At 40.3% G+C, this 25,344-nt stretch overlaps 1 protein-coding gene across 1 annotated transcript in view; it reads left to right on the forward strand.

The window, feature by feature from the left end:
- Positions 1–25,344, forward strand: part of fat3a (FAT atypical cadherin 3a) — a 170,098-nt gene that overhangs the window by 138,537 nt on the left and 6,217 nt on the right. Inside the window, exons 20-29 of the mRNA XM_026192655.2 lie at positions 7,940–8,741; positions 9,018–9,152; positions 9,287–9,441; positions 15,338–15,571; positions 17,175–17,421; positions 20,608–20,761; positions 21,454–22,166; positions 22,489–22,602; positions 23,773–23,832; positions 24,234–24,269. Coding sequence (XP_026048440.2) covers positions 7,940–8,741; positions 9,018–9,152; positions 9,287–9,441; positions 15,338–15,571; positions 17,175–17,421; positions 20,608–20,761; positions 21,454–22,166; positions 22,489–22,602; positions 23,773–23,832; positions 24,234–24,269 — 2,650 coding nt within the window. The remainder of the gene's footprint in view (positions 1–7,939; positions 8,742–9,017; positions 9,153–9,286; positions 9,442–15,337; positions 15,572–17,174; positions 17,422–20,607; positions 20,762–21,453; positions 22,167–22,488; positions 22,603–23,772; positions 23,833–24,233; positions 24,270–25,344) is intronic.

Raw genomic sequence — 25,344 nt, forward strand, 5'->3', positions numbered from 1 at the left:
TGAGTGATGATAATTTGTGCACCAATTCCTCTGACATCGTCTTATTAATCGTTAGCTTACTAACTACTAAACATGACAAGTGAAATCTCCCGCAGCAAGCTTAAACATGTGAGAGGTTGATCGTGCAGAGAATCGCTGAGCGTTATGTGAGTGCGTGTGTAAAAGCAGCAGGATATATATTTTAGTTCTGCTGAGCCAAATAAGACAGGTCAGGGTGAAGAAGTGACAGCCAAAGAAAAGATTACCACAAAACGGAAAAGTTATGACAAATCAGACTATAAGGCAAAAAGAAAGTGCAGCTTTATGGTTTCATGGACAAATGAATTTCTGTGGCTGCAATATGACGAGCTATATAACCAGGGGTGCACATACAGTAAGTGGTCCGCAGGTGCGCATTCGCTGTCAAAATAAAAAACGTGCACAAGATAAGAAGTTGCAACGCATATTTGCGTACATAGGATTTTCTGGAGGAGGACAGACATTTGTTTAGAACTCTTAAAGATGTCGAAGAAGCAAGCTCCTTTAAGCAATTACTTTGGTGTTCCTCCACCTCCAAAGAAATGTCAGAAGGAGTCCGAACCACAAAAGAAGCGCGTATTCTCGGAAAAGTGGTTGCAGGAGGTGAGCTGGCTTCAAACAAATGATGAATGCACAGAGATTTGGTGCCGAATGTGCCATGAAAATCCCACTCTAGCGGACAAAAACACTGCCTTTTATATGGACGCAAACTTGCGTTGCAACTTCTTATCTGGTGCGCGTCTTTTATTTTGACAGCGAATGCGCACATGCGGACCACTTATATGCACCCGTGTAAATAACATAATGTTCTGCCGGGTGTGTTGTTGGTTTTCCCTCGATTTCAGAGTCGACAAGCGCCTTTGTTACTGGGACCAGTAATTTTAAGAAAGGCCCCCATTAGAACCAAACAAAACATCAATCAAAAAATTGCTATCTTTTTTATTCGAAGGGCTACCAGGGATTTTGAAATTTTGCGAGCCCTGATATGGCAACATGACATTTGGCTGTTTAGGAAGAGGGGGAAGTTTTAGGAGTGACGGCGAGAAAGAGAGAGAGAAAGAAAGCAGAAAAAGAGAGAGTGCGAGTTTTGAGATGTGAGAAATTTGTAACATTTAGCATGTTTGGAGTGTGTAGTTAATGTGTTGTCTTTTGTAGTTAGTGTGTAGTGTTGTGGATAGTTTTGTGTTGTGTGTCAGAACATTGAGGCGACTGCTGTCTCCAGGTAGAGAATAGGAGTGATACACCTGCTGCTGTCAGACCTGCAGGTATCAGGCTGTGATGTTCTCCTTTATAGTGGACAGAAATAATTTGTGTGGCATCTTATTGAATGCAGAACAGCTGATGGTTATGTAAATAGTTTGAAGTGGTTATTTAAAAAAGGGGTAAAAGGTAAATGCCTGCAAATAGCTTTGTTGTTTGCAAAATGTGTGCATATGATTTTAAAATTGGCAATTTATATTTGCATTTAAAGTTATGAAATATGGTTCATTAAACATGTTTGTTGTTGTTACAGTAAAAATATAACTTTTTCGGGACTTCCGGTTTAGGTGACTATGGCGTAGGTCGCACCGAGCGTAGCTCCTGCAGAGTCTAGTTATTATCTAGCATTTCCAGGCACATTTTGACGGGTTTTTTCTTTTTGTATAGTTCCGAGACAAGACTGTTTTTGCTTTTTGTGTTTACAATGTCGCGTAAGGTTAATAAGAGCGCAAGCACCTCTCAGCAGAACTTGCGGCCTGCTGCTAAAACTGCATCCCCGCCTCGTGGTAAAACTTCGCCACTGCCTGGGTCACCCGACACGCCGCTCGTCGATACGGAAAAATTCACGAAGGCTGAACTCCTCTGAACTTCGTGAAGAAATTTCAGCACTGTTTAAAAAGGAACTGACGGCAGCGTTTGCGGAGAATCTCACGTCTATCAGGTCCGACATACAGCAACTAAAAACGGACCTTTCCTCAGATATAACTACCATGCGGCAGGAATTCGCTGGCCTCAGGAGCACAGTTACGGAGATGGAACAGTCTCTCTCCACATGCACGGATGATATTGTCCACCTCCAAGCCAAAGTGGATGCGATGTCAAAGGAGTTGGCCAAATTGGAGAATAAATGCGAGGATTTGGAGTCCAGGTCTCGCCGCAATAATATACGCATTGTTGGCGTGCCAGAGGAGAACGTCCTGTCCGCTACAGATGTGTCCGTGCTGTTGATGGAGGCATTTCAGCTTGGGAAGGAGCCGCTTGTAGACAGAGTCCACCGAACTTTGGCCCCCAAACCTAACACCGGTGAACGCCCCCGTGCTATGGTTGTGAAGCTGCACTATTACGCGGACTGTGCTAGGATTCTCCAGAAGGCCAGGGAGCTGCAGAGGGTGCAGATAAATAATATGACCATTTCTGTGTTCCCCGACCACACCGCTAAGACAGCGCGGGCCCGTGCGGCTTTCAATGAGGTCCGTCGCCAGCTTCGCGGCATCCAGGGAGTCCGATTTGGGATCCTCTATCCGGCAAGATTCCACTTATCAAGGAATGCAGCGCGACTTCGTCTCGCCAGATGAGGCCAAGGAATATATTAAGACAATAACCACGTGATAAAAAATATAGCGGGACAATGTTTGTTTGTTTGAAATAGCGCATGATCCAAATCCAAACATCATTGTGGTAAGCTAAGTTTGTTACTCTGCCAAACACTTGTTTTGTTTTACCTGTCTAATAGTAAAATATAATTGGGTTATTTTTATTTTATTTGTGCCTTTTAATCTATTGAGAAATGACTCTGTTGGAGCTTTGGTTTGACACGGTTCGTTTCGTAGTCGGGAGCGTTTTTGTTTAGATTGCTCCGGGTGGGAGCGTGCACTGCCGTCTCCATCGTTTGGGGATGGGGGCTTTTGCTGTGCAGGGGGGAGGCGGGAGGGTGTGTTTGACGTGTTATTATTATTTTTATTCTGAAGCTGTACTTCTGTTGTTGTGGGTTTGCGTTTGTGTGTTTGTGTGAGTGTGTTTTTCCCACTTGTTCTTTCTTTGGGGGTGAAGAAATAAGTATTTTCTCTTTTATCTTTCTGCAATGACCAGTACTTCAGGTCAGTCCTTAGGCAATTGTGGTATTAGATTTTTAACTTGGAATGTCAAAGGTATGAATAGCCCAATTAAACGATCTAAAATATTCTCGCATCTTAAACGTTTAAAGAGTGATGTAATGTTTTTGCAAGAGACCCATTTGCGAAATCGGGATCATCTTAGGCTCAGGTGCCCATGGGTAGGTCATACTTTCCATTCAATGTTTAATTCAAAAGCCAGGGGGGTGGCGATCTTAATAAACAGAAGGGTACAGTTTACAGCCTCTGAGATTAAAGCTGACAAAAACGGGAGATATTTGGTTGTTGTAGGCACCATGTACAATGTACCCGTCCTCTTAGTCAATGTGTATGCGCCAAATTTTGATAATCCAGGTTTTACAGATGCACTTTTGAGTAGTCTCCCTTCCCTTGATACTCATCTTTTGATATTGGGTGGTGACTTAAACTGTGTTATTGATCCTGCCTTAGATCGCTCGAATCCTCGGACCCTGACCCAATCCTCTATGTCCAAGTCTATTTCAGAGTTTATGTCTCAGAATGGTTTTGTAGATCCCTGGAGGTTTTCTAACCCTACTACCAGAGCGTACTCTTTCGTTTCTCAGGTACATCAGTCCTTTTCGCGGATTGATTATTTTTTTGTGGACGGTTCCCTTATTCCAAAAGTACTGTCATCTACATATCATCCTATTGTCATTTCCGATCACGCACCACTTACCGTTGACATCAAGCTCATAGCCCAGTCCTCTTTTTCCTCACCCTGGAGATTTAACTCTTTGTTGCTTTCGGATGAGGGGTTTGTTACCTTTATCAAATCCGCAATTGATGAATTTATGGTGTTTAACGACAGCGATACTGTTACGAGGTCATTACTTTGGGAATCTCTTAAGGCATATGTGCGTGGGCAAATAATTTCTTTCTCTGCCCATTCCACTAAAAGCCACAAAGCCACTTGACTTGACTTGTGACATAGATAGACAGGTTGTTGACAGTCCCACTCCTGATTTGCATAAAAGACGACTTGACTTGCAGACCGAATTTGATTTACTTTCTACGGCAGATGCTGAACGTCTCTTACTTCGTGCGCGTGCGACTTATTATGAACATGGTGATAAGCCCAGAAGGCTTTTGGCCCATCAGTTAAAACGTCAGGCCTCTTCTCGATTAATTTCTCACATTAAAGATGCGGCAGGCAACTTGGTCTCTGATTCAAAGGAAGTCAACGAGGTGTTTAAGACGTATTATTCCTCCCTATATGAATCTGAATCTGCTGCTGACGGCTCTGAGATGGATTCCTTTTTTAACGGTCTTATAATGCCCACTGTCGATCCTGTTATAGCTGAACAATTAGATGCCCCTTTTAGGTTGGATGAAATTGTGCATGCAATCAAGACCATGCACAATAGTAAGGCACCAGGACCTGATGGGTTTTCAGTTGAATTATTAAAAACATTTGTAGACAAGTTAGCCCCACTACTTCTTTCAGTGTATAATGAATCTTTTGAACGTGGTCTATTGCCCCCTACATTGTCTCAAGCACTAATTACTGTTCTCTTAAAGAAGGGTAAGGATCCTACGTCTTGCACCTCGTATAGGCCTATTTCACTGCTGAATGTTGATGTTAAAGTCTTGGCTAAAATTTTAGCAATTCGCCTTGAAAAGGTTCTTCCTACTATTATTTCAGATGAACAGAATGGCTTTATTAAAGGCCGCCAGCTGTTCTTTAATGTCCGCACGCTTTTGAATGTCATTCTTTCCCAACACTCGACCACTAATTCAGAAGTAGTTATCTCACTTGATGCTGAGAAAGCTTTCGATCGTGTGGAGTGGAGCTTTCTCTTTGCGGTCTTGCAAAGATTTGGTTTCAAGGACAGATTCATTTCATGGATTCGACTGTTGTACAAGGCACCCCAAGCCAGTGTCTATACGAATGGTGTTTCCTCTGGCTACTTCTCATTGTCATGCGGCACGAGACAGGGTTGCCCCCTGTCCCCCCTACTTTTTGCTATTGTAATTGAACCCCTATCTATAGCTTTGAAGGCTCTTCCTCATTTTCGTGGTATTTCCCAGTCAGGCCTTGACGTAAAATTGTCTTTATATGCAGATGACCTGCTTCTATATGTTTCTGATCCCTTATCTAGCATACCATCGATTGTGTCTCTATTAAACAAGTTCGGCTCTCTGTCAGGTTACAAAATAAATCTTCTTAAAAGTGAATGTTTCCCCATAAATTCTTTGAGTCTTACACTTAAACAATCTGACATTCCTTTTAGACTTAGCCCTGCCGGCTTTAAGTATTTGGGAGTTAACGTGACTCGTACTTTGTCTTCTCTGTACTCTTCCAATTTCTCCCCTTTAATGACTCAAATTCAATCGGATTTTCAGAGATGGAAATCGCTACCTTTGTCCCTAATTGGTCGGATCAATGCTGTAAAGATGAACATTTTGCCTCGATTGTTATTTCAGAGTATTCCTATATTTTTACCTAAAGCTTTTTTCAAAAAGTTAGACCAGCTAGTTACATCGTTTTTGTGGGGAGGGAAACACCCCAGGGTGAGGAAATCATTATTACAGAGACTGACATTTGATGGTGGTCTTGCCTTGCCTAACTTTTTATTTTACTATTGGTCCTCTCATGTTCACAAATTGACCCATTGGCTTGAATCTCAAGAACTGCTGTGGTGCAAACTGGAACGCCTGTCGTGCACTTCCTCATCCTTAGAAGCTTTATTGTTCTCTCCACTACCACTTAAGCCTTCTCATTTCACCCAAAATCCCGTGGTACAGTCTAGTCTAAGGGTCTGGTCACAATTCAGGAGTCATTTTAAGTACATCTCTGCGTCAGTACACATGCCCATCACGCAGAACCATCTGTTTACTCCTGGCCTCATTGATGGTACCTATGTACAGTGGAAGCGTCATGGTATTAATACGTTTAAGGATCTCTATAAAGATGGTACTTTCTTAACTTTTTTAGACCTGTGTTCAGAAACAAATCTTCCGGCTACCAATCTATTCCGTTATTTTCAGGCACGGCATTGCACTTCTGCTCTCTTCCCCTCCTACCCTCTTCTTCCAAATGTCCAACCGTGGGAGGAATTCTTATCCCTTAAACCCAATAAGAAGTCAATTATATCTTTAATATATAAACAACTTATGGATTTAAATGTCCATTCAGTTGCTAAAATTAGGGGGGCTTGGGAGCGGGAGTTAGGAGTAATTTTTTCGGATCAGCAATGGGAGAAGGCAGTATCCAATGTCCGTTATAGTACGTCCTGTGCCAGGTTACAACTTATCCAGTTCAAGGTGTTGTACAGGGTTTACTATTCAAAGTCTCGTCTGTCTGAGATTTACCCACAAGTGATGGATCAGTGTGAGAGATGTCATGCCACCCCATGTGACCTAGGCCATATGTTCTTTCTGTGCCCAAGACTCCATGGCTTCTGGAGTCGGTATTCAGTTATTCTTTCCAAGGCTCTTGGGACCCAAATCTGCATGGACCCTTTTCTAGCTGTTTTTGGGCTTCCAGTCAACACTGGTCTAACCGACCCTACACACTTCAAAATTTTAGCCTTTACATCACTTTTGGCTAGACGTTGCATCTTACTCCTTTGGAAATCTTCAAAGCCACCTTCAGTTTCTTTTTGGTTTAGAGATGTGATGTCATTTCTTAAATTGCAAAAGATAGGCCTTGTGGCGAAGGGCAAATACAGAGAATTTTATCGTATCTGGGGCCCCTTCGTAGACTATTGCAAGTCATTACACGCTCTACCAGCTGATTAATATCATATCTCTTCCCCCCCCCCCCCCCTTTTTTTGTGTGTGTGTGTGTTTTGGGGTTTGTTGTTTGTGTTTGTTTTGGGTTTCTTATTAGGTTTTGTTTTGTTTGTTTATTTAAGCGTGTGTGTGGGTGTGCCTGTGTGTGTGTGTGTTATCGTATCTGTTCATGTAAGAAAAACTAAAAAATATGTGAGGGGAACAGATTGTATTGTCATTGTAAACCACTGTACACTTGTCTCTCAATAAAATTATGAGAAAAAAATATATAACTTTTTCTACTCGGATTTTATGTTTTTTGTCTGATTTTAGATCAATTGTGTTAGTACAGCATGTCAAAATGAAAACATAACTGTAAATTCAGACACGTTAGGTCGTGCTGAAAAGGATGATACCAAACAAGGCAAAGCTTTTAAAGGTGAAATGTAGAGGGAAAATCAAAAGCAGTTAAAAATGGGCAATTATACCCTGGACCCCAGAGGGTTAAACATTTTATTTAAAGTAACGCAATAGTTATTTTCAAGTAATTAATTACTTTTAGAATATTGTAACTCAGTTACTTTTTTTGAAGAAGTAACTAGTAACTGTAATTAATTACTTTTTCAAAGTAACTTGCCCAACACTGGTTTTAAGTTCAGCAAACTTTAGCGAAGCATGTATCTACCATTGCTGTGTCACAATTTGGCCACAATGCCTGCTGCTCAGCAAGTTCTACATTCTTCAGTTTAAAAAAATGTTGTACCTTGCTAAAAAAAAAAAATTAAAGCAGCAATTAAAATGGTATATATTCATGTTTGTCGAAATGGTATTTAAAATGTTAGAGCCTGTTGGCTGAGGTACATTCTAGTGGTGAATTATTTTGATAGCCTTTTCTGCCTTTTGTCTATATGTCTACTGCTATTGTTAAAAAGGTAGAAATGTCAAAAAATATATTTTTGAAATATCCTCATTTAAAAAAGCTAAAGTAAAAGAAAGGTTGCATATTTCAAATATCTTTTAATCTAGTTTATACTTTTAATATTTTTCATTGGTTGTTTTTCTACTTCTGACTTCTGATCTGACTTTTCCTGCAGGTGACAGATTCGGGGAAGCCTCCTTTGTCATCCTCCTCCATACTCACAATCAGGGTGATTGAGGAGAGCCTCCATCGACCAGTAGCAGTACCACTGGACATTCATATTGTTACTATGGAGGATGAATTTCCTGGTGGTGTGATTGGTCAGCTACATGCCACCGATGCTGACCCTTATGATGTTTTGACTTTTGGTCACGCTCCTTCAGCTCAACGTAGTCTCTTTAAGATTAGTCCTCATGATGGAAAGATCATAGCCCTGGGTGGTTTGGATGCAGGCAGGTACTTTCTTAATGCTAGTGTCAGTGATGGCCGCTTTGCTGTTCCTGTACCCGTAAGTGTGCATGTGGAGCAGGCAACACCAGACATGTTGCGTGAAGCAGTGACAGTGCGTTTTGAGAGAGTGGCACCACAAGACTTTGTGGCGTTGTACTTGAAAAGCATGTTAAATGTGCTCCAGCAGTGTGCTGCTACTCAACAGCAGGACTCACTGCATTTGCTAAGTTTGCAGCCAGTTGGAGGGACGCAACAGCTGGATATGCTCATCACCATGGAAAAAGCAGGTGGTGGATACTATAAGGCAGCCTACCTCACCCAAAAACTAAGTGCATCACGGCGAAACCTGGAGGAAGTGCTTAGAGTATCAGCTATCCTGGATAAGAACTGTTCTGGATTAGACTGTCGTGGGGCTCAGTGCGAACAGAGCATTGTCTTGGATTCACACAATCTCGCTACATATAGTAACCCACGGGTCAGCTTTGTCTCACCTCGCTTTCACCGGACCTCACGCTGTACATGCAATGGTAAATCAGAATTGTTTTTCTTTGCAGTCTTGCCTTAGACTACATGTAAGATACCTTTTTTGTGTATAGCACTTTGTGACTGGTAAAGTAAATTAAAGTAATTTTATCCAGTTGCACTGCAGCTTAGGTTAAGTGGAGTGAGTTGGGTACTTGCTAAACTCCCCTTGCTGTCTTTGTTTCTTCTATTGTTTCTTACTGTGTTTCATTGGGATCATTTCTCAATAGTTTCTTACTTTCTGTCCCTGTGTTTTGTGTGCATGTGTGTATGTATGACAGATGACAGCTGTTCTGTCCTGTCAGAACAATGCGAGGACCAACCCTGTCCACCAGACATGCAGTGTGTTTCAATAGAGGCCAATAGAGGGCGTTATGCATGCCAGTGTCCACAAGGCAAACTTGGAGAGTGTGCAGGTACATATGTCAGCAAAAGAGAAACAATCCAAAGTCAGCATGAAACTAAAAAATGCAAGAACAACAAGTGAAAACTAACTGTAATGTAACTCTAGAGTAATGTCTAACATTTGTTGTTGTTATTTTTGGTGCAGGACATTCATCTTTGAGTTTCTCAGGTAACAGCTACATCAAGTACAGACTCTCTGGCCAGCTGCAAACAGAGTTGAAACTGAGCCTGAGGATCAGAACACTGCAGAGCCAAGGAATTATCATGTACACACACACTGAGCCCTGCACTGTGCTTAAGGTACATTCACACATATTACTGTAGTGTTTCCACCACTGCAAAGGACATTTTATTGATAGTCATTTGTTGAAAAGTAACCCATCATGTCATATCATAGCATATCATATCATTAACAGAAGCCTAAATCTTATGCTACTGAGCTCTTGAGTCGTTAAAATAGTCTAGTCTTACTACATTTAGTAAACTCTTTTAAATTGAGTTTTCCTATGCTTATGTTTTATTTGTTCATATTATCACTTTGTTTTTGTTCAAATTGATTTAAACTAATTTTACTTTTTTGTATTAAATTCAGTTTTGTTTTTACTTAAAACTTAAAAAAGTCTGTTCATATTGTATTTTATTTTACTGAGCAGCACGCCATTCCACCTATTTAAGCTATTTTTTAATGTATGTTTGTCATGTTTACCTTAGCTGCTATAATCTTATCTGTGTTTAGAACCTGTCATGCAGTTAAGTCCAGGTCAAAGTGTTTCACAGGTGATTGACAAGCCAAATAAATAACGTGTCATAATAAGAAGATAAAAATAAACTGAAGAGAATAAATCATTAGATTAATTAATTATTTGATTAAATAAATGAAAATTTAAAACAATCTAAAAGCAGAGCAAGAGTGTAAGATAAGATACATGAAGATGGCGGTGTGCAACGTCACAGTGGCTCTACACTCTTTTTTTCCTTTTTGCATGTTTTTTTGTTAGCGCTAATTTCACTTCTGTTTTTAAGGATATATAATATGAAAACTTTGCATAAAACATCCCGCAAATATTTCAGAAGTATTCGGAAGAGAGGCGAACAGTTTAAGTCTACTGAAAACTGAAACTTTGTCTCTGTTTTAACAGAGACAGAGTGACACTGAAAACTCACTAGATCATGACTTCAGCCTCAAACACTCCCAAACAGCCATGGCAACTCATGGTATCATCACTAAACATCTGTAGCAGTTCATGGTACAAAAGGCTGCATCATGGCATTGCTTCGAAATGCAGCAGAAAGTTGTGACAGCACCACTTTGGAATGTACCCTAAACAGTCATCAATCACAAATGCCACCACAAGTTATGGCATCATCTCAAACATCTAAACATCACCCTTAAAGAGTTACAGGAGCTTGTGGCTTGACCTCTAATGGCAGGTCAATCCAACTGATGGTGTCACAACCTCAGGGGTCAGCAACCGTTAAGACCCAAAGAGCCATTTGGACCCTGTTTCCACACAAAACAGAAACACTGGGAGCCGCAAATACTTTTTGACATCTAAAATTAAGATAATACTGTATATATTGTTTTTTACTTTAATGCTTTGTGTGAAACAACTAAGGTGTGTTGCTTATGAAATCCATGAAGTGCTACAGAGAAAATTACATTTTATTTATGTAATTAAGACATTTTGAACTCTTAAAGAAATCTAACAAAAGGAAAGACACCCAGCTGAACTAAAATGATCCATGTAGCAAACAAAAACTGTTGTGAGCCGCCACCCTTATATCGCCTTTGGGCTTTTGGAGCCTTGTCCTGACTTTTAAAAAATAATTGGAAAAAAAGCACTATGCTGCTAAAAAATTAAAAATAAATATTTGCAAAATCCTGCCTAAATATGTATTTTACCTGGTTAATGTGTGTGGCCGGGTGTGGTCTGCAGCACTGCTGCAGGGGAGGCGGACGCACCAGAGCAGCACCCACAATCACGACTCGCCACCTTAACGTCTGTGCTATCTATGCTGTTGTTGGTATATGTCGGGCTGTGAGCTGAAAAGCTACAGCCGGCTGTATGCGTACAGCAACAGTGTGTGAAAATTGGTCAATAAAGAGATGCTGAAAAGCATGTTCATGGAAACATCGTCGGGTCTGCCGTGATATGTTTACAATGGGGCTGTACTTTCATCTTTACGCAGGACTGTAAGCTGCCATCTGTGAGGCGTGAGCGGTGTTTGTTTTTAACATTCTCACGGTGGAGAATAGCTGCTGACAATGTGGACCCGAAGATCCATAACTGGCCTACCTGGGGTTGAAAGTCTCGATAAATGCACGGCGTTTCGGCGGGTACACCGGCTTCCGCGAGTGTGACGCTTATTTTGAGCGATGAAAAAATAATAAAATATCATTTTATTTTTATATTACAATGTCACAACAATCTTCCAATTTAGAACTACAAGTTAAAAAAATAACTAACAGAAATAAAATACACTTCAGCTAAATACTTCTAATTTATTTTCCCAAACCACGCGGAGCCGCACTATAAGGACAAAAGACCCCTGCACTACCTGTACGACTACTAGGTGCTAATACCACACTTTAGCAATTGATCCAGAGCGACAGCTAGCTCATAGGATTGCAGAACTCTCAGCAACTTTATCTCCACTGCTACTTCTCTCTATTATAAACAAAATGGTTCAACTGAGGTTACAGATTGCTACACAACTTTGAACCAGGAATGTTGCATTCTTTTAATTAGAGACCAATGCAATATCTGACTGTTAAAGACAGACTATTTTATCTTCATTTTATCCTCATGAGTTTGCAGTCAACACGACAATGTCAATGTATAGCCCAACTGATGTGAATGTTAGTATAGTTCTGATCCATCTATGAATGAAATAACCAAGCAGCAAAACATGATGGAGCAGTTTATATTATAAGTCGATATTTCAGTGATAGGGCTTTAAATTATGACTCAGAAATAAGGTGGTAAATTAAGGTCGAAATAAGAAAGCAATAATATGGAAATAGCACATTAATACCACTTAATTACCAAATTAATACCCATGTAGTAGCCAACTACCGTTGATACATATTATTGACACACAGGTATAGCTGTGTAATATTACATTGAAATTCATGTAACTGGGTAATAATTGTACCAAAATAGGAACTAATATTGTGGGGAAAAAAACATGAGTATGGGGCAAAACCAGTTAGCAATAGTATAGTTATATTTTGCTAACAATAGAGAATTTTTCTATACTGCTTTGTGGTAGTATTTTTGTAATAATAAGGTAATATTGGTTGATGCTTTAACATATTACACTATTATTATAATATAACCCTGGAATTATTTTGAAGGTAACATTGTAACTAATATGTGAATGGTGTGACCTATAACCTATAAAAACATTTGGTAGTTTCTGTGTAATAACCAGGAAACAGGACTACAAAACCTGATATTTCTTTCTAATTCCATGTTGAGAGCCTATTAAAGCAAACTTTAAGAAGTTATGAGTCATTATTACCATTAAAGATGAACAGTGGTTCATGTGTATTTGGATTAGTCAAGTCCAAACTGCAGTGGGATTGCTGCTAGTACTGGACTTGGTATGTGGCTTCCTACTAAAATTTTAGTGGTAAAGGCTACAAAACCTGAAAAAAACAAAACAAAACTGTGATCAACCATTTTAATAGGCACACAGAGGGATCATGCATTTAGCCAGCCACAGAAAACAGCCAGCCACAGATATGCCAAATAAATTTGCAAGGTATGCAGGTGTACCTAATATAGTAGCTGGGCACATGTAGTAGTAATGTGATAGCTGCACACTGACAAACTGTTCTCACAAAAACGAAGTGACTGAGCCCAACCCCTTAAAAACATCCACACCACACCACAATCCCTCCCCAAACTTTACACTTGCCACAGTGCAGTCAGACAATTACGGTTCTCCGGGCAATCCAAACTCATTCATTTGATTGCCAGACAGAGAAGTGTGATTCATTACTCTAAAGAACACCTCTCCACTGTCTAGTGCAGGGGTGGGCAATCTCAGTCCTCGAGGGCCGGTGTCCCTGCAGGTTTTAGATCTCACCTTGGGTCAACACACCTGAATCACATGATTAGTTCGTTACCAGGCCTCTGGAGAACTTCAGGACATGTTGAGGAGCTAATTTAGCCATTTAAATCAGCTGTGTTGGTTCGAGGACACATGGGACACCGGCCCTTGTGGACTGAGATTGCCCACCCCTGGTCTAGTGGTTGCATCGTTAACGATTCTGTATCTGATGTAATGTTGGATGCAGCCCATGGAGATCTTGACACACTGTTCTTGAGCTAATCCGAAGGCCACAAGAAGTTTGGAGGACTGTAGAAATTGGCTCTGCAGAAAGTTTGCAAACTCTGCACGCTATTGATCCATTATTTCACAAAAATTTGTCAATTAATCTGCATACCTAGGTGCTTGGTTGTATACACCTGTGGCCATGAATGTAACTCAAACACCTGGATCTATGATTTGGATGGGTGAGTGAATACTTTGAGCAATATAGTGAATAACCATTAAACTGGAAGAGAGATAAGCATGTGATGTGAGGTAACATAAAAAATCTCAGCCAATAGCAAAGGCAGAGAAAGAGAGGAAATTATGATTAACCAATGAAATGATAACTTTCAAATGAATCAACTCTTTCATTCTCATTGGCTTGCACTTCTGTCAGCAGTGAAGTCAATGAGTTACCATGGTGATGGCCTTCAGTGTGTGTCTGTGTCTGGCATTTGGGCCCGTCTCTGTGAAGGGCTTGACACTCTTCTCACAAAGAATCTAGTAGGCTCTTAATAGTAGGTTTGCATTTTGCAACTTTGATTCCAAGTTATTATATAGAAACTGTCACCCTTGTTTAATGATAATAAGCCACTCCATTAAATATAGTGTGTTACCTTCAGTTTTACCTTCAAAAAAGAATATTCACATGTTGCATTAATCAATACTACCTTATTATTATGAGATTACTACTTCTCGTCACTATGTATACAACCCATCCAATCCACACATGCAAAGTCAAACCATAGATGTTCACAAATTTAGTTTGTGTAATAATGAGAAACTACACAGGGAAGGAGTATTGAATAGATGAAAAAAGGGAGGTGCTAAAATGCATGGAAGGTCATGACAGTAGCTGAAATCTATCAATAACTGGAAAACAATCCTGCCACTTAGTGCAAATTAATATCAGTAGCTTCAGTCCTCATTGATGGCCTATAAAAGTAGTGCCTCATTACCAAGGTTTCACACAAAGAGCATCTAATGTTGAGTAAAACCAATGAGCTCTCTTAAGACCTTTGCCACGTTATTGTTGGAAAACATACTGATGGAATTGATTACAGCAGAATTTCTAAACAAGGCCATACACTTTATAGGCCTAAACTTTAAATGAAGGGCATTTAAAGTTTGCTGAACAAAATTTAGGCAAGCCTGTGAAATACTGGGAGGATTTCACAGTCTGGTCCAATGAAACCAAAATGGCACTCTTTGAATGCCTTAATACACACTAGGCCATAATACACACAAGGTCAAAAGGCACTGCACATCAATCAAAAGCACCATATCAACATTAAAGTTTGGAGGTGTTAATATCATGTTATGGGGCTGTTTTTTAGCAAACAGTACTGGCACTCTTCAAATAATTGAAGAAAGGATGAATGGAAAAATGTATAGGGATATTCTTAATTTAAAAACATTTACTGCCATGTACCAGGATGACAATGGTAGACGCTTCAGTAAGACAATGATCCCAAACACACGGCCAAAGAAACTCAAAATTGGTTTCAGAGAAAGAAAACAAAGCTGCTAGAATGGCCTGGCCAATTATCTGGCCTGAATCCAACTGAAAATCTATGGAAAGACCTAAAGCTTGTGCTCATAGTAAGAGCGTTTAGGATTTGAAGACCATTTGTGTGGAAGGATGGACCAAAATCACACCTGAGCAATGCATGCGATTAGTTTCTCACGATACAGGAGGCATCTTGAAGCTGTCATCACCAACATCTATGTTTTTTCTTACAGTTAAATTTTTTGCAGAATGTTTTTTTTTTTATGTAACACTACATTTATGTGCTTTGATGTTTCAAAGACTGTGTGTGTGTGTGTGTGTGTGTGTGTGTGTGTGTGTGTGTGTGTGTGTGTCTCCATGCAGTTGGAGGATGGGAAGCTGTGGTTCCAGTTGGCTTGTGGCCTTGGTGGAAATGATGACAGCCCTGACATGCTGGGCATCTCGGGTCGTCGTATCAATGATGGGAGCTGGCACACAATGGCACTTGAACTGAATCGCAACTTCAGCAGCTTGGCACTTGATGACAGCTATGTTGAACGACGCCGTGGACCATCATTTGTACAGAGACTACCTACAACTATCTTCTTTGGAGCACTGGTCAGTTCATGAGTACCTAGGGTTAATAACTGCCTACAGGAGTTATTAATAGCTTTTTCATACTTCATCTCCTTTACACCAGACATGTTGACCAAGGGCAGATGGCAAACGGAAACTCATCCCTTACAATGTTAAATCACTGAACCTCGTTTACCTGTTAATGCTAGCTGTGTTTCACAGATAGTAACTGATCTGAAGACAGTAAAAACCACAGACCTCTAGCAGCTTGCTTCACAGTCAGGTCTTCCCTCTATTTACCAACAAAAATAAGTGGTTTATCCTTAAAGAACAAGCTGCTACCCTCTGAGCTTGTCATTGTTGACAGGGCATAGACATGGCCTCAGAAGAACCAACAATCAGACAACCCCCTACGAGCAAGCACTTTGGTGAGAGTGGGAAGGAAAAACTCCCTTTAAACAGGAAGAAGGCTGTAAGTCTAGCAGGATAGACACAGACATGAGTCCACTGCAGTAACCTGTCGTAAAGCTGTTACTCTACTTTGATGAGCTTTGAAAACTGAGTGAAAATGTTGAAGTAAACCATGGCTCTAGTGGTGATCAGTTAGCTATTTTACAACTGTTCGAAGGTTGGAGATTGGCCTATAATTAGCTAAGACAGCTTGGTCAAGTGATAGCTTGATATCATCTGTGAAAATCTGAGACTATTTTTTAGTAACTACATGAATGTTCAATCACTCACAATTATTTTATCTGAACTGATCACTAAGTTAAAAAGACTGAAATTTGAGATAGAAAATCTGAGTGAGTGCCATTTGGACAATAGATAACAACACATAAAACTGGCTTTTGAGTTTTCCAGCAGTGGTAGACAAGGCTAAGCGTGAGGCTTTTCAATGAATTAAAACTCTGTCTGGGTCTTTGGTTGATTAATAAACTGGATACCTTTCAATCCCCATTCTCAGCCTGTGGACTCTAACAGTTAGTTTGCTTGGGGGTCTTGATTCTAACATAACCTTAACCAGATTTCTGTAAGGCAAAGTAAATGAATTGATGATCAGTTATTAATTCATGTACTAACAGGGACTTAGAAGAGAGATGTAATGTTTAATAATCCACATTGCACTGTTTTACTCTTTGGTGAAGCTGTGCATATTATATTATTCATCCTTTGTGGTTTTTATGTTATGTTTAAATCGGTTTTTGCTGATTTTTGGTTCGTTTTTGTTGGTTTGGAAACAAAGTTTGTGGATGTGGATGTGGTTTTGGGGGGATAACAGGAAGTTGAAGCTGAAACTCTGGATAGTCACATTTGTGTGGTTTAAGAACATTGGCCAGATTTCTAGAAATGAGCATCAGGTCCAAAGTGGGATGGTTTCTCCTAACCACACCAGGTTTTTCCCAGAAGGTTTTTCAATTATCTATAATCAATACACATATAAAAACAAATTAGTATATACCTGATTTTTAGTTTTTAAATAGTTCAGGCGTTTCATCTCGTGTAATTTGGGTAATTCTTGAAAACAGGATAATTTTAAAAATAAATACATTTTATTTTTACAAGCTTTACTATGTAGGCTGACAGGAGTACCTGCAGACTATGTCAAGCATTTTAACTCAAAATTCCTAACCCTTGTTGTTCTTAGGTGCAGCCCCCAAACTCTCGTAGCCTCATGGAATTCCAGAAGGACCCCCGGGTGCTTTATGGATTCCAAGGTTGCCTGGACTCTGTAATGCTGAACAACAATGAGCTCCCATTGCAGAACAAACGTTCGCAGTATGCAGAGGTGGTGGGACTGACAGAGCTGAAACTGGGTTGCATTCTCTACCCTGATGCATGTCTGCAGCAGCCATGTCACAACGGAGCTACTTGTACAAGTCTACCTGCTGGTGGTGAGTCATAGAAAATAAATGAAACAGCACAGTCACCTCAGAAAACACAAGGCTGCAGAGGTCTTTCATGACATCTCAATCTTTCAATGAGTATACATTGAAAGATTAAGGTATTAGTTTCCTTACTACTCTTACCCCTGGATGCATCAACCGCTGAGTGTGTGATTGCACATATAATGAAGCACTGAATGATTGTGTGTGTGTGTGTGTGTGTGTGTGTGTGTGTGTGTGTGTGTGTGCGTGCGCTGTAGTGTAAAAGTGCTTCTCGAAGTAGTATGACTAAAAATATAAATCCCAATCCATTTCACCAAAGCTGTGTGCATTAACCATTTTTCTTAAAACTAATCTGATAATGTTTTGATGTATAAAGTAGATAAGTCTATTTTTTTAAAGTTCATTCGAAAGGTTATGATTCTCTGAAATGTATTGTGTATACATATTATATTTTCCACTATTTTGTGTGCATTTGCAAGGCCTGTCTGAAGTTATTAGCAGTATTACATGGCATTTGTGCATGTGTATACTCACCTAAATTCCCAAAATGTGTGTATGTGTTTCGAAACCCAGATGAAAATTAGACTGGTGTTGAAATCTCCCAATTCTTTGAATCTTTGGGCTGAAGGAAGGACAATACTCGGTGTATAAATGCTCAATCAACAATCATTTATTTCCATACAATTCAACAATAAGAGCTTTACAACGTCCGGACGGGAGAGATGCTACCAGAGGGTCAGGCACATGTCTCAAAATGGTGACAGGTTGCTCAGCTTTTTATAGTCTCTAGTGGCCCCCAGCTAGTCGTAAAAGCCAAAACATCACATTTTTCTCTGTTACAGCGCCTAAGTTATGACCTCGGCAGTTGTTTCTCTGCTTTCTGTAAGGTGGGGGTGTGGAATGTGGTCTATCTATCTCCCCTGTCTTTAGACACAGAGTCTCCTGCTTACAACCTTCTCTTCATGATTCAACAATTAAGCATGTCAAGAAAACAGTGTAACACATTCCCAGCAGATCAAGGATACAGAGTGATGCACATTTATCTAATGAACTAATATGTGAATATGTTCTGTTAACTCAAAAGTATAATGAGAACTACACTACATACAGCTCACACACTCTATATTAAAGGGTATAATGTGATCTACAGCAGTATTCTAATTCAACTACTTTGATTACATATATAAGGTAACATATAATAACAGAATAATTTAATACTGGTATAAATCATTTACACACTACAAACTACATTACACCCATTCACACACATTCATACAGGACTTTATTTTATCTACTACACTGGGAGCTTTCTGATCAATTTATTGGTCCATTTAGTGCAAGACACATTCGCAGATTCACAAACATACTTATAAAGCTGTTTTATTCTTTCTAACACACACACACCACTCTGCCATGTATGGATTAGATGAAATAGGATTTAGTGTATTACCCCAGGACAAAAACCACAGACTTTTAGGTTAGTCTACCACCTGAGGGTAGAAGCTCCTCTTGAACCTCTCTGTTCTTGCCCGGATGGTGCAGAACCTACTGCCTGATTGCAGAAGTTGGAACATTTTATTGCTGGGGTTGAACAGGTCCTTCAATATGTGAGCTGCTCTGGACAAGCATCTCCTGGTGTAAATGTCCTGTAGGGAGGGGAGAGCAGTCCTGCAGCAACGTTATGTTGTACAGATCACTCTCTGAGGAGCTTTTATGTCCTTGACACAGCTGTTCCATACCAGGACGTGATGTTCTGTGTGAGGATTCTCTCCACAGTGCCTAGAAAGTCCTGAGGATCCCTGGAGAAACCCTGAACTTCCTCAGTTGTTGTAGGTGGTACAGGCGCTGCCAAGCCTTTTTGGACAAGACCTGAATGTGGGCAGACCATGTCAGATCTGAGGAGATGTGGACACCAAGGTACTTGAAGGACTGTACCCTCTCCACTGGAACTCCATTGATGATAATGGGCTTGTAGTCTCTGTTGTTGGAGTTGGCGCCCAACACCACTGTGTCATCAGCAAACGTCACAATGGTATTGGAGCCTTGAGTGGCCATAAAGTCTGAAGTGTAGAGGGAGTAGAGCAGTGGCGAGAGTACACACACTTGTGGCGCTCTTGTGTTGATGGTGATGCCGTCGAAGACGCACCTGCCCACCCTCACCACCTGAGTTCTGCCAGTGAGGAAGTTAAACACCCATGCACACAGACGGCTGTTGAGTCCTAGATCCCTCAGCTTTGTGAACAGTCTGCCGGGCACTATTGTGTTAAAGTGAAGTGTAATCAACAAACAGCAGTCTCACATAGTTACCCTGTTTCTTGTTCATGTGGCTAAGGGTGGTGTGCAGGAAGTCAGTGCAACTGTCCGGTAGTCATTCCGGCATGAGGGCTTGTTGTTCTTGGCCACAGGGATGATGGTTGATCTCTTGAAGCATGTTGTTTTTGCTCTGCAACAAGGGTCCCTGGTCCCGTTTAGAGTGTGTTTTCTTCCCATGTTTGCATGAGTTTTCTGCATTAACTCTGCTCACTCCCACCATTTAAGTACGTACTACATCAATGTTGCGTAGCTAGGCCCAGGATGCTTTTACCAAATTGTTTTCAACCCAAGTAGTTCACTCCCCTATGAAATCAGGGTTAATAAATATTAGATATATTTATTCAGCTTTAGGTAAGAAATATTCCACTTGGTGGTATATTTTCCTTTTTGGGAGTGGGGCTATCCCCTGGGTCTGTTTTTTCTGCATATTTGTGAAGATGTGTACAAGTCACGTCTTCTATAGTACTGGATCTACACCCCCCCCCCCCCCCCCCCACACACACACACACACACACACACACACACACACTTGTCCTATTTACTTGTATAATATGTGTGTATATATAAATAAATTATGTATTATTTTAAATAATCTAAGTATATAGAGGGATTAGAGGGTTTGCAATAAAATGAAAGCCAGGAGGGGAGAGTGAGGCAGAGGACCAATATACATGACTGCAGGGCAGTCTGAGCAATAATGTGGCTCCCCACCTCCATCGAAGCCAGCCCCCAGCACCTTTAATGAGTCCTGTAGTGCTCAATCTAAAAATGATATTATTTTAGGTCAAAATTGTGTGTGTGTTTGTATAGAAGTGAGTGCTGTACATTAAAAGAAGTGATCTGTTCTTAATGAAGTCTTACACTTTGTCTGTCTCCCAGGGTTCTCATGCAGTTGTAAACCCCAGTACACTGGGGGGCACTGTGAGATGGAGATAACAGCATGTGTTCCCAACCCGTGTCATAACGGCGGTGTGTGTAAGCCCATTGGCAATGCATTTCTTTGCAGCTGCAGGAGAGGCTTCAGGGGCCTGACGTAAGTCTGAGTGAAAACACACAAACCTGGCATGCACCATTCTGAACAGTTGAGTCACTCTGTACAAATGTCATTCTTACACCCTTTAGCAATGTCTCTTCATTCAGATCCTAGTGTAGCAGAGGTCTATTGCTGCTCACTGAACAGTCACATTAACAAAATAATGAAAAAAAAAAGGTTGTTTACAAATGATCAAATCCAACAGTTATCAGACAAACATAAAACATTTAGTGCATTATCTTTCATTTGGTTATTAAGTGTAACTCTGCTCACAGCGTAGAGATTAGGGTGACCACAGATTAGAAAGTGGTCACCTGGTGTCTACAATTTAGGACAATTTTGTTTTTGGAAAATTTCAAAGTTTGGAAAGTTGTTCAAATACTATATCTTTGAGAACTGATGAGTCTGTAGTTTTCAAAGCAATTTTTTTTCCTACATAAATGTTTCCCTTTTCATATATTTTAATTATAGGTGAAATGACTCTTCTTTTTTTTTCTTTCTCTTTTTAACACATTTTTCTCTCTGATTTTATTAGAAGATAAATGACACTATAATATGTTGATGGTTACAAACATCAGAGAAAGGTATTAATGTGAGGCTACATATGGATACATACTTGTGCAGTTTTTTCTTTATTGACAGGCTTTTCACACTGGTCTCTTCCATTCTATTTCCATCCTTTTATCCTGCAGTTGTGAGGAAGATGTGAACGAATGTGACCGCAGGAATCCAGAGGGGGAGTGTGAGAATGGTGGCACCTGCATTAACACTCACGGCTCCTTCTACTGTAACTGCACGGCAGGCTTTGTGGGTCAGCGCTGTGGCCTGAGGCCTGTTGTTGTCCCCGACATGCAGGCTGGTCATGCTGTGGTTGGTAGGGAGGAGCTTATTGGCATTGCTGTCGTACTTTTTGTCATCATCACCCTCATCATCCTCTTCATTGCATTCCGCAAGAAGGTCTTCCAGAAAAACTACTCGCGGAACAATCTATCTCTGGTGCAGGACCCAGCCACTGCAGCACTCCTTAACAAGGCCAATGGTGTTCAGTTTAAGACCTTACACTGCACCTCAGGAGACCCTCTCAACCTGTACTCAGAGCCAGGTATGGAGTCTGCCATGTTGGGAGGGGGTGGGATGATGGGACCTCCACAGGTCCCTGTGAGACCCATGGCATACACGCCCTGTTTCCAAGGAGACCCACGTTCCACGCTAGAGAAGATGGCAGATGGACGCAGTGTGGAACATACAGAGATGAGTACCTTTCACCCTGAGTCACCAAGGATCCTTTCAGGAACCACTAGGAGAGGGGTGGTGGTGTGCAGCGTGGCCCCCAACCTTCCACCAGTCTCACCATGTCGCTCAGACTGTGACTCCATATGCAAGAGCCCATGGGATAATGATGAGTGTGAGTGAATTTTATACAATTTGTCTCCTAGTTAGAATAAGTCACTCTTGGTTTACTGAGGCATTGCAGTGTTTACTATGCAGGTTTATTCATGAATTATAGAAGCTTTGTACTAACATTAAATTGTATTTTGCTGCTCAGTCAACAATCCCAGATGTTTGTTTTTTTTAATGCAGGCTGTAGGACAGGTACACTATCAGTTACAACTGGAGCCACTGAAGGCACTACCTAAATATGATGTCTTGATAAATGTTTTTGCATAACATACACAGAGTTGTGCTTGCTTTACAATCTTCCCTTACCCCCTGACTTTTTCCTACAGGTAAGGTGGGCGACATGGCAGAAGAAGTAACATGTTTCTCAGGAAGCAACAAAGGCAGTAACTCAGAGGTCCAGTCACTGAGCTCATTTCAGTCTGATTCTTGTGATGACAATGGTAAGACACACCCATTAGAAAAGTGCTTCATGATTCTTTGAATACTCTAGTTTGCTTTTGTTTAACTTTTGGTTGCAACAGGAGTTGCTTTCTTCTTTTTATTCGTTTTGCTCACCATTATCCATGCAAAACCAGCCCGTCACATTTGGGTTTCACCTGTGGGACAAAATGCTTTTGAAATATTTGTGAATATTCTTATACGAAACAAATAAAACCAATAATAATCAGATAAAAATACCGAAAGACACTGTCAGCGTGGGTAGCAGTGGATAGAGAGGGCAATGATGGGTATATGTCAGAGTACAAGACAGGAGATGAGAGGAGAATGAAAAAAAAAAAGGATAATATTTTGTCACTGAAACTTAAACCGTCATCTGCATTGTCCCATAAAATGAAAATGTAATATGTCTTTTTTTATATGGCTGTTCATTGTTTCTTTCAAACGAGAATGTTTCCAAGTATACAGAATTTTAAATGGGAGGTGACATCGTATGGTGACCCGCTGCTGAGTGTAGGAATTCGTGGGATAGATATTCCAAGATATAAAAAGTGGTGAGACAGATCATTCACAGACAAGCTAAGGCGTTTTGGTGGCTTTCCAAACTTTTATTGGTAGTTGTGGCTTTTGTGAAGGAGTTGTGTATTTTGCTTTTGTGTTGTTGTTTTTTTTGTTTGTTTTTTTACAGACAGATTCCTCTGAGTAAATTTTTAATTTTACTTCACAGAATGGTAATTCTTCAGAAATGCTAGTTACATTGTTTAAAATCATCAGTTAATTAACTGGAATTTTTTTCCCCAGTTGTACAAATTATTTTGCCATTTTCTTTCCTGTGCTTGCCAAAGACAGGTGTTAACACACCTGCTCTTTATCTGGCAAAACTGGCAAGAAGCAGAAGAATGTTAGTTTTATAATGTCTTGTTCCCACATGACTTTCTTTGCTTTTATAAATTTTCTTTGTCTGGCAGTGTGTCTTTTTCTTCCCAACATTAAAACAGCAGGTAATCAGGTGAGGTAGTCCTCTGCAGAGATCAGAGAAAGTAGTGGGCAGCCATAATTAATTACTCGGTCATGAGGACACACTTGACCGACAACAGGATGAGCATTTTCAAATCTGAATGCCTATATTTCAGATATATGTTATATATCTGCTCCTTTTCTCTCTCTGCAAGCCTCCATAGTGACCGTCATTCGACTGGTAAATGATGCAGTCGACACAATCGAAAGTGAAGGTACCATGTCTTATCAACTTTGTGTCTCTCCTCTCACTCTCCCATTCTTTGCTAATTTCAATCTTGTAAGTGACGTATTTCACTAAAAGAGGTGTCTTAAGCTATAAGTTGAATGTCCTCTTGCTATGTGGAGCATACTTTATCTTTCATTAACAGACACTCCTACCTACTGTAATTAGATCAGTTTATTGAGTTTATTGTGACTTATTAAGCTGAAGGTTGTCAGGGTTTCATTCCAACTGGTCAGCAGTAGATGACTGCACTAATGGGATACTAGTCCCTACTGCACTATTTTATAGCAAGTTAATCAGGATAGAATTAAATTCCTGCATATAGCTGCCCTTAAATGGCACAGTGCTGGCCATTAACTTTTGTGTCTTGTTGTTTTCTGCATCTGACAGTGTCAGATATGGACCAAGGTCAAACCTTCAATAGAGGTGACTTCCAGCCCACCGACCCCCACCTTTCTTTTACCACACCCTGTCTCTTCATCTTTTCATTTATCTACCTGCAGCAAGTAGACAAAATAAAATGTTCTCAATAAAATCAGCTTAAATAGCATTGTATCAAAACTGGCATGGTATGGGTCATATTAGAATACATGCAATTTACCAGCATATCAGCAAATATATGAACGATATATTTCATTAACACAAATCTTGTGGGAGTGGTCAGTTTTGACATTGCCACAGGGAGGAGCGGCCAGCTAAAGGTAGACAGTGGGTCCTAAGATTGTTGGCAAGATGGAGAGTGATGTTGATAATAAAATTAAGGCTGGATATTTTGAAACTAACAAAAAGAGTGGATAATCAGATATATGGAAGAGTTTTAAAATTGCTTAAAAGAAAAACAGGCACAAATCTAGCACTTCCTGTGCCAGAGACAAAACAGCAGTATTCTAGTACACATTGAATCAAGCAAGAGACACAGACAGTCTAAGTAAGAATGATGTGGCGGTTTGTAGTTTGTGGCTCAACTACAGGGGGCTGGTGGAGGAGTGGGTTTAGAATGTGGTGTCAGGGGAGGCTGACCAACACAGCTGATCTCCATCGTCATGCTTCCCCTATTTGAGTAGGATGCTGGGACCACACGAGAAAGCTGTGTGGTGTGTGCTAAAGTAACAGCACCTGCTATTTGGAACCCAACTAACAGGTGTACATTGCAAGTACACCTTGCCATGCATTCTGGGATGCGGTAGGTCGCCATAGATGTGCGAAGTTCAGTATGGGCTAGCAGCTACCTGTGAAGTGAAGATAAATGTTTCCAATAGTGTGAAATACAGCACCTTCTTTCTGTACTTTGATTGTTCCTTCCCTCAGATACATCTGGCTGCCTAAATGTTCGCACATGATTTGTATTATTGCAGTATTGTGATATTTGCACACTTGTTTCATAGATTGGGTTTTTAACTAATTTGTGGCTTCAGTTTATATCTGTATTTGTGATTCAAAACTGAGATATTTATATTTATTTATTGTGTTCTTGTTCTACTAAAATAAGTTCAGTGGTATA

Source organism: Astatotilapia calliptera, chromosome 14 (genome assembly GCF_964374335.1).
Source record: "Astatotilapia calliptera chromosome 14, fAstCal68.1, whole genome shotgun sequence".
Taxonomy (NCBI): Eukaryota; Metazoa; Chordata; class Actinopteri; order Cichliformes; family Cichlidae; genus Astatotilapia; species Astatotilapia calliptera.